This window comes from Haliotis asinina, chromosome 3 (assembly GCF_037392515.1).
Source record: "Haliotis asinina isolate JCU_RB_2024 chromosome 3, JCU_Hal_asi_v2, whole genome shotgun sequence".
In the NCBI taxonomy this organism is placed as follows: domain Eukaryota; kingdom Metazoa; phylum Mollusca; class Gastropoda; order Lepetellida; family Haliotidae; genus Haliotis; species Haliotis asinina.
In genome coordinates this window covers 69,602,943-69,616,293 of record NC_090282.1, presented here as the reverse complement: position 1 = coordinate 69,616,293, position 13,351 = coordinate 69,602,943, and the positions used below count along the sequence as shown (strand labels likewise).

Genomic DNA, 13,351 nt, shown 5'->3' with positions numbered 1-13,351 from the left:
AATTGCTGATATATTGCTAAAAGCTGCGTAAAACTCAATCACTTCAGTCATGCGTGCACCTAACCCCTCAAAGACCATCAGGTGGTAGATGCCTATTCATAAAATCATTTTGACAACATTTTTGACAACATTTATTTATTTATTTATTTATTTATTTATTTATTTATTTATTTATTTATTTATTTATTTATTTCGATGACAGGATTTTATGGTTTTTAGGGATCATCAGCTTCTTCATTTTGACAATGGTGACGTTTCGGTATAGATTCATTTGCCGTTTTCAAGCACACGGGGAATGACGCGGTACATCAGTTTATATACAAGATAAGATAAAAAGATAACAATAACGAGGTTTGCAAAAGAAAGTTACATGATGAGTTGCTATAGCATCATGAGCTAAGATAACATAAAGGAGATGAGTGGGATTAGATTTAAAAATTAGTGAATGTAAGTAAATTAGGCAGAAGTCGAGGTGGTGGTGAATTAATTAGTGTGAAACCAAACTGAATGGTGAGGAATGTTAGTTAAGCAGGTAACTGGACGCCAGGATGGGTTGATTGGATAATTATTTGTGGATTAGGTGGTTGTAAGCTGATGGGGTGTTATGGCCCTAATCTCTGTTACTAGTGGGCTTAAAACACGGTTTTTTGTAATGCCTCGGCCAATTTAGGCGGAATTTAATCATGTTTGTTGTTTGTAAGCGTTTTGGCAGTGTCCCAGTTGATGTTGTCTTGAGGACCTTTGGTGTTGGCTGATTTTGGTATCTGCATTGTTTGTGGATGTCGTATGTTCTTTGATAAGAGTGTTGAATGGTGTGGATGTTTCACCACCGAAGCTGCCACAGTCGTAGCTTATGTTGCAGACTCCATCAGGTGTTGTTGTTTTGTAGTGTGTTTGCTACCGTTTACCTCAGTGATAGATTTAAGACGTATGACCGTTGAGTATTAAGTGCCTATATCTGCTTGCTGCTTAAGTAGACGACTGATGTGATGTGAAGTTTTGCCAATGTAGATTGCCACTGAAAAAACATATATTTATTTCGACCAAGATCAACATATCCAGAAGTATATAGATATTGCTACATCTACAATAACGGTCTGAATTAGTAGAAAGTCGAGTCGAAAACATGCGTTTTATCAACGATTAAAAGTCATATGGTTGGGATGCTGGTTCTCGGGCTTTTTGGCCATGCTCGTATTTCTTCTACAGTTTCTGGTAACTCTCTGCCTTGTGACTCCGGAAGAATCATGACCAAACCAGCTATGATTAAACAGCCCACACCAAATATAGTCCCGGGTAACCAAGGAATAGCTGATGCCTGCAAACGGTAAACCTTTCCATAAAAACGATGAGTACAGGGAAACGTAACAGCATAGGTGTGTTTCGAATGATTCTTCTTAGTGTCAACATTTGGAGGATCAGTTATGATGACTGATGCTTATGAAATCTACCATTTGTTTTTCAGGTAAATAATTGATTTGCCTTGTGATGTGTTAATGAGTTTAGGTCAACTGGCTCTACTGTTAGCGGACATTTCTAACTGATCAACGCCTACACCACAACCAACGAAACCGAATTGTTTCATATGGTCTTACACAGTACTTACAACCATGGAAGTGAATGGTGAAATAGCAGCACCAATTCTTGCTGCGGTTGACCCGCCACCAAGACCAACAGTCCTGAAACACATTCAAAATCCCTGTTGAAAATAAATGTATTTAATTTCAATTGCACTTATACCCCCATCCCATGACATAAGTGTGAACAAGGTGCACAAAAACAGCGATGGCATTTCTTTAATCGGTTTCTTTAATCGTGAGCAACACTGGTGAAATTACATTGAATTAAAACAAGGTTACTGATTAATATCCACTCTTCTCAAAATATTAAAACCCAGTGTCAGAGAATGATAGCTTTAATGGCGCACAAATACAAGTGGCCGCTCCCACTATAAGACAAACAAACCTTATATTCGTCGGGTATAACTCCGGCACATAAGAGAACATGGAAGCAAAACAAGCCGAGTTTCCTATTTTGCCGACAAATGCGAAGGCTGTAGCAACGGACGAAGCAGCAACGCCATCTGAAATCGATGCAAGTTTAGACACTTTGTTGGCAGTTATTGTTAAAAAATCCCTCTGAAACTGATAAAAGTTTGTGGCATTCAGGTTTTGGCTTTCATGACAAGGTGCAACAGGGGAATACACACATAAAGCAAACTTCTGACGCCTGCCGTTTTCGCACTTATCCGAAAGTGAAAACGTTATTTTCGCACTCATAAACAGAGTAAAAACTGTAACGCAGTCTGAATTTGATAAACGTTTTGACAGTTTTGGGAATTTAACGAAAAAGAACCAGCGCCATCCGAAACTGATGCAAGTTTGTGGCATTTAGTTTTTCGAACTCACACAATAGAATACCAAACCAATCAGATATTTATCCTTACTTGTGGCAAGACTTTTTCAAAACGAAGAGCACTGACACCATCTGAAATATGTACAAAAGTGTGTTGCACCTTTAAATCATAAATCGACTACACCCTCTTCTAACACCATATGAGTGGTTTCAGTCTTAAATCACCACTTCAAAGAGATATACTTACCAGCCAGTCGTTTCAAAATCGTTGTCAGGAGTAGAGATACACCAGACAGAACGTGAAAAATCATAAAAAACCTCCTCCTTCCATATCTGAAAATTGGAAGGAAAAGCACAATATTAATTGTTAATAACCTGCATTTCTTTTGTGTTTTGAAATTCACGGAACGTTTTGGTGCTGTTGGCGCATGTCTAGCCTTTCGTATTACATATTATTCAAAATGAATGAATGTAAAATGTTTCGGAGCGGAAAACTCGAAATTGTCACTACTTGTTTCCAAACACTTCCGATGTCATGTGGGAAAATCTTTGTTCAAAATATCAAATGTTTTCAGGTTTATTCGTATCAATATCAGTTTTGAAGATGTTCCTTAACAAGACACGTTTCAGGGTGTCGTATTTTGATTTAAGCTGAGAAAGTAAACACTAAGGTATCCTCCTCGAGGAGTAAAGAACCTACAGTTAACTAGGCCCCGCTGATGTCATACCAGTGTGGATGTGGTAACATGATCTACTTCTCGAGTGGTTAAGACTGCCTGTGTAATGTAGCCTAAAGTAAAACACTTGATCACAATGATGAATCACGATTATGGATTTTCCATCCTTGTTGATATATCTAGACCTGCCTCCTCAAGGTCTTCTGGGTTTTTAAGTACATAGGTAGTTAACTATATTCAGCTGCAGGTACTCAACTGCAATCAGATTTTTTTGGAAATGTTAAAAACAAAACAAAACAAAAATGACAAAGCACATGTACCGACAATGGAAATCTGAACTGTTATGCTTTAAGTAAACACGTAAAACAAGCTTATGTACGTAAAATCTGGTGTCAGTATTGTGAAACTAAATACTCTCCCCTGGGCTGAGTGACCCACAAAAAGACCTCGGATCTATGTAAATAGTTATATATACATACCAGATCAAATAACTCCTGGGATGTCGCCGTAGGCACCAGGAGGAAATGTCTGGCAAAAATTCGACCTATATACCCCTATACAGGTTAGAATGGGTCGGTGGGTCCGTGTTCGCAAAGCGAGCTGACTGTTACGAGTGACGAAATTATAAATGTTAACATATTGGAGGTACTGTCGTCTTACCGCTTAGTTCGATTTGCGAAAGTGTACCCTATTTTATGACACACTTGATCAGCAAAGTGCACCGGTTGGTCAGACTTTGTAATTGGATGCCGCTGTGACGGCAGTACTATCAACCACTGTCTAGGCTCGACCATCCACATTCTACCCGAAACACAGATGGGATAGTGTTGACAACAACAAGTGGATTTACTTTATTCAAGTGAATATACCAACCTCCTGCTGACGAACCAGAACAGAGGTCCTGCAGGGGCCTCAGCCAGCGAGTTGAGAAGAAAGTTGAGATAGAAGTTGTCGGCAAGAGATGAGGATGTCAGATAGAGGCTGAAGTACGTTAAACTGTCAACCAGCCTGCAGCATAAACATGCAGTCTGGGTTTGGATACGGGAAACTGATACAAGAGACGCTTCACTCAACTATAAAAGTCAACTGATCGTTATGGTTACATCATCTGTTATGGTTATGGTTTAAGGGAGGTTTCTGACAGAAAGCAACGCCAAAAGATTTTACCCAGTTTGGTACTCGATATTTGGGGGTTAAAACATTTTGCGGACCAAATGGGGAGTGAGTTAGTTAAAATTTATCGTCACATCGGCAGTATTTCAGCCATATCGTGACGAGAACGTTTAATTGCAAAAATACATGATATTAATTAATGGCACATTGTAAAAACTCCAAATGAGGAAATCCATGACAACTGCAAATGTTCAAAACAGTTTCTAAGCTTATCTAAGTATATAAGCGTAGGTCCTTTTCAACGTTCAAGCTTCTCAATGCCACCTGAAAAAGCATTTTAGTCTGCAATATTTAGTTCTAATGTCCGAAAAGCCGTAGTTGAAACAGAGGGTTGTCGTTTACCACATTGATGAAACCAATTATCATATCAAGACACGAAATTATGCTACTCAAGATTCTAAACCACGACCACAGGTCCAAGACATGCAACTCGGTAAACGGAAATGCTTCGCATTAAACGACAGCCCTCCAAGAAAATTTGATAAACAACGGAAATAGTGTTGCACGAAACACAAATTACCACGTAAGCCAAATTATGACTGAAATCTTTAGCAAAAACGCGTTCTTGAACACATCCAATACTGAGAATCTGGAAGCTTTGGGGGTCTTGGCGATATCGGGCCTAGCTTCGCAGCTTGATGTTTCTGGTAGAATTGTAGCCTGTTGAATCACAGTTGAAATATCAACACAGTTGAATCTGGAAGCCTTATTCAGGATCTGTAGAGCTTTGTCATCTTTTTTGTTTGCTATCAACCATCTGAGAGATTCGTCAATGAATCTGAAATGGAAATACTGAAGTATGAAGATAACAACAAGTTGAACGATGGATGATATATGAAACAGAGACGAAACGACGCTCATTGTTATATCCAATAAATGTACCGTTGTAGATACTGTACATTACTTCAACACTGCTTATTAAGCTATGAGATACGTTATACGACAACCCGATGAGACAGGAGTTTAAAATAGAACATTGCATGATATTTCTGAAAACAAATGCAATGTCTCATGTGTCGGGCAGCATATTACAAAATATTGCGCGAATTATGTTCACACACTTCCAAGCTGCTTGAAAGAGGGCATTGTAAGTTTCGTTGTATCGTCGCTATAAGCAATATTAAATTTAAGTTATATTTTGATGTGAGTCGTTTGGTGACCCTACCAGCTGAGTATGACATTTGGAGTCCTGGAGGTTGTTGTAGAAAACAACCTTCGCAGTACGGCCTCCTTCAGTCTATTTTAAGGAATGGGAGTAATGATCACCTCCGCCGGGAAGAGCACCTTAGCTAAGATCGCTTTGTACAACGGCACCTAGGACCCTTATTCAGGTCGAACCTATGGCCACGGGATGTTGGCACGACAAAGGGGCGCAATTCTGTTTTCGGTTCAGGAGTGACATACTTACATGATTTGGAAAACCACAGCGATGGATCCTGATGACAATACCAGTTGCAGTGTACGCCACGTGTGATGACGTAGTAGGTAAGCAATGAGAGTCAGGATCAGAAGACATACGCACCAGTATACAGTATTAATCGACACTATGTCCAAACGGCGTCGCCTTGGGAACAGTTCCAGCACCATCGTACATGATACCACTACCAACCCCTGTAAAGAATCATGGCTTTAGACCGTCGATGTACCCATCCACAGATATACACGAACACACATACCACTTAAGGAATCGAGTGGTCAGTATTTGTGACATGCATTACCTGCCGCAATCTGCACTGTACTGCAAGAGTACAGCTGCAAGCAATATTAATCAGGGGATTGACTGATCCAGAATCCATTGTCTATATATGTCAGCAAGCACGTACTACTCCACACACAGACACGGCCATTTATATACGTGTGTCTGTGTATGTGTATGCGTTTTATATAGTAATTATTTGTTGTTTTTGAGACACGAGGACAGCATATTTATCTTGGCAAACACGCCAAAGTCGATTATATTTGACTGCAGCCATCGCTAGATTTTACAGAAAAGAAAAACATATTTAGAGTTATCTCCCTTCCATAGATTTGCATTCACAAAACATCGGTAATTTCCGTACATCGTATGTGATTCAATGTTATTCGAGATATAGAATTACTACCACAAAGTACCCAGTGCGTACGGAATTCCCAACGGGTTACATGGAAATGTTACTCGCTTGCAAGCGGGGTACATTGAAAATAACAGGACAGCGCTCAGCTAATTAGAAAACGATATTTATGTGTGAGGTAAGATAAATATATTTGTACCTGTTGGAAAATTCCGTCAATCATCCTGAGGGCAGTGAAAACGTGTATGTTAGGAGAGAACACCTGCCCAACTCCGAACCCAGCCGTTAATAAGTGAGTGAGGAGTAAGAGCGGCCTCCTCCCAAACTTGTCCGACAGTACAGAAAATATCAGGGCGCCTACACCTTGACCCACAATGAACATGGTTTGTGGAAGACGACTGAAGGGCACATCATCACAAACTAGATCCCACTGGAACAGAAGATGAAGAGCTTTTTTCTCACAAAAAATCAAACTAAGGTTTTAATTATCAATCAAAAAGTAGGGGATATTCCTTTTTTGTGAGAATACCACTAGTCAGTACCAGTGATGTGAGAAAAAGTAATACATATCCATACAGATGGAACATTTACAAAGAAATGGAATTAATTGTCAGATATCCCTTAATTTCTCTTAATTATCTGTTTTCTTCATTTGCATTTTGTCAGTCCTGTAAATCCAATATCCCCTACTTATTTAATGGTATATGGATGTATCATGCCGCACGTACAATGTAAAATCAGCAATATATTATATTATTAGTATGATGACGATGACATGTCAAAGAGAAGATGTGTTAAGGTGGAAATAGCCTTAATATCACTTTAGGTTTATTGCATTTTCACAACGAAGTGTATGTACGTGCGTTTACACCGGCATAAGAATGGATAAAAAGATATGGAAAATATTTTATCTTTGATATTTGAAATCAGTATGAAATTTTCAAACTTAGCGGCAATATGGTTGCTTTAATCAAGCCATATACCATGATTACTTGCAGCGAAGGGTGCAACAATCTAAGCCCCGTGTCAGGAGCACGGGAAGTATGACATTTGATGACAGGACACACTGCAGACTATGTGCAGTATCCCACATTTTGCAGAGACCTTACTTCACACTTTCCAGCCTATTGTGGCCAACTACATTCACAGGCGAACATGACAAAACTGTCAATTCGTGTGTTTTTTTTTAAAAATCTAAATAACCTACATAGCTTATATATTTACGAGTGTGAAACCCATTTACATTTTCGAAATGTAGATAGGTCATTCTTATAGTTTCTCACTCAATTTGAATTGAAAAATTAGCAAAGACTGAATGGACACCCTTTCCTGTGTTTAGTTCATTTCAGTGACTAATTTACAAGGAGTGGCTGAAACGGTCAAGGCCTAATCACAATGTATACAGTTGAAACAGTTGGTTACTACAAATACTTCTGTAGCGGTTAAGACCCACATTGCAGGTAAAGTCATCATAATGAGTATTATGCTTCCTAGCCATTTCGGGCAATGGTCGAACAATTTCACAGCGCCAAATTTGGGAATACAGATCTTCAATGAGTCCCATGTTGCAGCCATGATAACACAAGACCCATCCACAGGTGCCTCGTCCTAGCGGAGCATACACTTTGTCGTGGTGGAAGAATTACACCTTCGATCAGTTATTCACGATCGATGTTATCCTTAAATGTCCACGCTGTTCTCTCCCCTGAGACATTCACACGTCATACCGAAGAACCGGTTCGATTCCCTGCACTGAAGCCTATGTATGGTTTGCTGAAAGCATTGTAAGATCGTATTCACTATTTGTTTTTCACTCTCATAATATATATTTTAATAGGTGAGGGTCGAACATTCATATTCATATCATGAATAGTATCTGCAGTTTCTTAAATATAGACTGCTGAAGATCACCCTGAGCATTGATCGTCTTCTAAAGAGGTCTGACGCCGCAACATCAACGGCAGCAGTCGTAATGGATAAACCAAAACTCCCAGAGTTGAAACCATGGCTCTGCGTTGGAATTAGTGCCTTCAGTAGCAGAATCATGACTGCGGTAGCTAGTTTTGCCAAAATAAAGCAACAGAAAATACGTTAAAAATCATTCTGAGCCTTGCAGACCTACGCTGCATGGTTGTGCATTTTGTTCAAATGATGCCTCACAGCTCTGCTGTTACCCTATACGTCATGCAAGCGGGTAAGGCTGTCTGTTCCACTGTGTGGTTGAGAACATTTCAGACACCTCCCTTATCCTTCAGCTTCAGATTTACTTTCAGCTGGCAATATCAACGTTTTGTGTTCCACCCTTACCATTTCAACTCCCCGTGGCTGCACCACTTGGGAAGCTCTGAGACTCGTATTTGTGTAGAGAACGTGTTATTATCCATCCGATCGTTGTTCAGATTGAGAATGGCTTGAAAGTAAGGATTACCATACCAGAGTAGTACCAAATCCCGATTGCATCACTGACACACAAAATGACATATTACCACGAAGTACTTATTACTCCGACATTTGGCTTTCAAAGGAGCAGGTACGCACCGATTATGGAAAGGTCTGAATCTGAACATGACGGGTTCGTCTAAAATAGCACTGCATCTCAGCCACTTAGCACAGAGTCATTCAGAGGTTCAAATAAATGAAAGCGTTTGGCGAGTTGATTGACATTTTTTGTAACTTTGACAGGGAACTGTAACGGCCATAGGATCGACCGCGTTTTTGTATTGTTCCCTTCCGAAGCAATCGGTTTTCCACGGAGAAAGGTTTCAAATACAGAATGTTATAATGCCAACATACATTCATTGATACGTTCCTTGCCAGCTGAGCATGCAATCGTCTAGGACGAACAGGTGTTTTTGCTTATTTCTTCCGAGCTAGAAAAGTATAATTATACTTGCCTCAGACACAATAGAACGTAGCTTGTTTGATTCATATCTCCATGCAACACATTGTCTGGTGATCGTATTGTTGGTACTGATGTTTCCGTAGTCGCCTTTGCACTGTCCATATACCACATCGCCGTCTATACTCTCGGTAAATCCAGATGACGTACACTGATGCTTCACTTCTTGGGCTAGATAAATGCAACATATTGAACTCTGTGTTACCATACATGTAAAGCCTATTACGATGGTTGAGTGCACTATAGCAGCTTCAGCACAGATGGACAAGTTCAGTTTCACGCCGCTTTTAGCAACATTCCAGAAATATCACGGTGGGGAAATATCACACCAGAAATGGGATTTACACTGTACCCATATGGGAATCGAACCCGGGTATTTGGCGTGACGAGCAAACGCTTTAACCACCAGGCTACCCCACGTCTAAGATAACTGCTGAATGTGCATGTGTTTGGTACTGACAGACAAGGGTTGTTTCCATGTAAGCTTCGAAACGAGGAACACTAGATGCTGTCAAGGATATGACACTGAACTCTGTATTGTGAAATATGGTCTCATCAACTCCCTGTCCTGACTTATAATGCGACAGCCTTTTGATTGAACCACTGCTCATCTTCTACCAACCGCCATGAACATGCCTTTTACTCATATGAGATCTAATCATTACATTTCAAAACGAAAACATAATTTTCCCGGTGAGAATTGATCTTCAGAATCCAATGCTTGTGGTAAAGCAACTAACGGGACCGGGTGGTCATGTCACTGACTCGGTTATCCCATTTGCATAGATCGATGCTCATGCCATATAGTTGGCATATTGTTGGGTGCGGCACAAAACTAAATTTACTCACTCATACTTCAAAAAATTCTTTCCATACAACTTCTTGCTCAAACGTTGTTCGGTCAGTTGTACCACATTTAAGGCCTTGGCGATGCCTTCGGGCCGTTTATTTTCGTACACGACAAAATTATACCAGTAATGTTCAGACTTGATCTTCCTATACAGCTGTTTTTCGTGAAAGCATCCAACTTACCAATGAACACAAAGTTGAGAATCTGAAAGGCGATTGAGAAATGCCCAGAGAACAACAGTGAGATCTGTATAATCTGATATCGCCCGAATGCCCCCAATCGTTCGAGAATAGTATCCACACTCAGCTGGCCTGTATCCCGTGCTGCGGACAAAACACTGAAAATAGGAATGGGATAAAATGTCGTGATCAAGTGTTTCTACGTTCTTCTTGTGGTTTCCGAGTTGCACTCACAATGTTACAGCTACATTGCTGCGGTCTGTAAATAATGAAGTCCTGACAAGACACAGTGATCAACATCATGAGGATCGATGTCCGCAACTGGGACACGTTGACAGGCGTCAACCAGGGCTTGAATTAATGAACCAGTGTGGTGATTTTCTCGATGATCCTACCACAGCAAACACCGGTTTCTGGGCCTTTGACACCTAACACACAATATTACAGCATTCTATATCAAGTACCTTCGATAAGCGTTATATAGATTATGGCCTTGGCTTAATTTCTGTCATATTGTTTGAAACTTACAATTTAGCAAGTTGAAAATTTGTAACGACACAACGGTATAAATCATAGAGTACACTCCTTCCACCTTCAATCAAGTCCAACGTCTGCTGAAGTACAATGTATGTTTTTGGAAATATACATGAAACTGAGCAACTATGGCTGACATGGGCCTTTACTACGGTGCCCCGGGAATGTCGGGAACAGTCGTGTACTTTCCCCTCGAAAGGTGTTAATGTGTAATAACTGTAGAACTCCTAGTTCCCTGGCTGTGGCTGTATCTCTGCTGAGCCTTGCTGTTGACATTATTAGTTACAAAGGGTGCACGGGACGGGAAATACGGAATTTACCAGGGTCTTACCGTCCCGTACACCCTTTTCAAACACTGTGTGACGAATTTAGTACCCTAAAGATATTTAATTTAGCTTATCATTAAACAAAAAATGAAAAAAAGTATATATATATATTGACACGAACAAATAACACATGAAGGCAACAGTTGTAGACCTCTGTTTATGCCCATAATCGTATACGCCACATTCCATCTGAGGTCAAGGTCATTCGTACATTGTGCACACATGTGTACTGTGTCCTGTGACTGATTTGGAGTCATGTACGAGTCGTACACCCCAGCAAATTCATCGACATGGTTTTGTATGCTTTGGCTATAAACCAATGAAAATGTATCTTAAGAGTAATGATTTGTCTCTGCCGGTGGTTAGTCTGCATTAGAATTCTCTGGAACATGTTTGAGAGTTTTCCTGGAAGTCGACTCTGGGTAGTGTACAAACCAGTACGGAATGTGGCAGGTTTCGAGAACACTTTTGAGAGAGGAGTGGCAGCGGTTACCTCGTGAAGTCTTACAGTGGAAATGAGCAGTATGGTAGCCTTGTAGACATGGGGCTATAGGATATTTATTATTATAGGATATCTATATATATATAGCGGCACATCTTATTATCACTCACAACTTCCCGGGGATCATACTACACTTGCCGCCTCAAGGCGCACCGAGTTTTTGCGGCTTTCTCATCCTCACGAGGTACCCACTCTCAGTTGATGGACATGGACACATAGGGAGTCACAGTACTTTGCTCAAGTTTACTGCAAGTTGCTGTACCTGCATGTGGGCGTTTGCACGCATTCATGATACCGTCGGATTCATGTGCTCTTTCAAGTGCACAGGATTGTGTAGTTTACACTAGGGTTTGTGATAAAACTGTAAGGATCTGTATACAAAGTTGACTCCAGGGTTTGTACACCCAGTTACAGGTGGGCTCGATTCCGCTGGATCACTGGCCTGGCGCCAACCGCGCCCACGTTGTGTCTACACTCGCTGCAGATTTTCACCACTAAGATTACCTTTAAACAATGCACAACGCCACAAGTCGTAACCGGGTTTTCCTAGTTCACCTCAGTAAAATTATCATCGGAACCTTTCTTGTTTAACGGCGTCTTTTCCACAGGCTGGAAATTACACGTTTTCAATGGCCAAACATTCGTGCAGCTTGAGGTAGTGACGTCTTCAACCGATGTTCTTTACCGGACATTAGTTCAGTTTATACGAGTGCTCATCTCAGTTGCATTAATGATTGTGAGACACCCTTTAGGAACATACATGATGATTTCAATTAGATGCAACGCCAGTATATTATGTAAGCCTAAGCGACAGACACATCGTCGTAGGGCATCAAGTCTCGTTGTCTTGCTGTGTACGATCCATCTTATTGCGCAACTTTGTACAACAGCCAATCCAGAAGTTTGACACCAACTCATTCAACTGGACATGTAATCTGTTTTGTTTGATAATTCTTATCACTTATTGCAACGGTATGGTCTTCTAATCCTTGCAAACACGACGTGCAGCGTCTTCTGTCGTTCAGCATGCTCTGACAGAAAGAAATCAGGAAATCTCAGAACGAAATTCGGCCGCTAGAAAAGTCTGGCGGTCTTGCACAGCATTGTACGTTACAAAAATACACGTCAAAACGCGAAGAGAACACAGGTGTAACCAGTCAGCCAGACGGATTACGGATCATTTTAAGACCTTATCAAACAGGGCAGTTTGAGACGTCTTAGATGGCATGTTGCCGCCTACACCTCGCAACAAAATACAGAAATACGATTTTAATAAATTTATGATACAAATTACCTTTGTAAATACCATGTTCTTATGAAACAAGAAACTGGAATTTCGTGTCACCATAGTTGTAATATTTCGTTTCACCTTCACACGACCAAATTCGGACTGGCTTAAAAGTAGGTCATAGTCTGAAGTGGTTCCTAAGGCTCATGTTGAAAGAGAATGGTCACTGTCTGAACTCACCAAAGTACTCTTTGGTGGCAAATTTAAACAACGTTGATGAACGTTCCTATCAAATTTACCTGCATGTTTGGGAGAATATACCCAGCAGTACAAAAGCATAGTTATGTCCTTCAAAGTACAACACATACCTTTTGTCACGTTTGCCGTGGTTCTCACTTGGTCCAGCCATTGTTACAGTTATGCTTGTGACGGTGACTGTGAACTATGAACTATGGAGAGGAATATGGCGAGGACTAGAAATTTACAGAAACGGTGAACTAGGCGGCTTCGTTAAATGCATGTGAAAGGTCATGTGATGCCGAAAGTGTAGTGGTGTCCGTACTTAGCAGTTGAATCA

At 40.5% G+C, this 13,351-nt stretch overlaps 1 protein-coding gene across 1 annotated transcript; it reads right to left on the bottom strand.

The window, feature by feature from the left end:
* Positions 1–1,150: 1,150 nt before the first annotated feature.
* LOC137278995 (organic cation transporter-like protein) lies at positions 1,151–13,183 on the bottom strand. The gene is made up of 11 exons (XM_067811483.1): positions 13,143–13,183; positions 10,188–10,342; positions 9,151–9,326; positions 6,456–6,686; positions 5,614–5,816; positions 4,726–4,983; positions 3,906–4,040; positions 2,603–2,688; positions 1,966–2,083; positions 1,607–1,679; positions 1,151–1,318 (listed from the first exon to the last, which is right to left on the bottom strand). Exons 1-11 carry the CDS (start codon positions 13,181–13,183, stop codon positions 1,151–1,153), a joined length of 1,644 nt encoding a protein of 547 aa, XP_067667584.1.
* Positions 13,184–13,351: the final 168 nt, after the last annotated feature.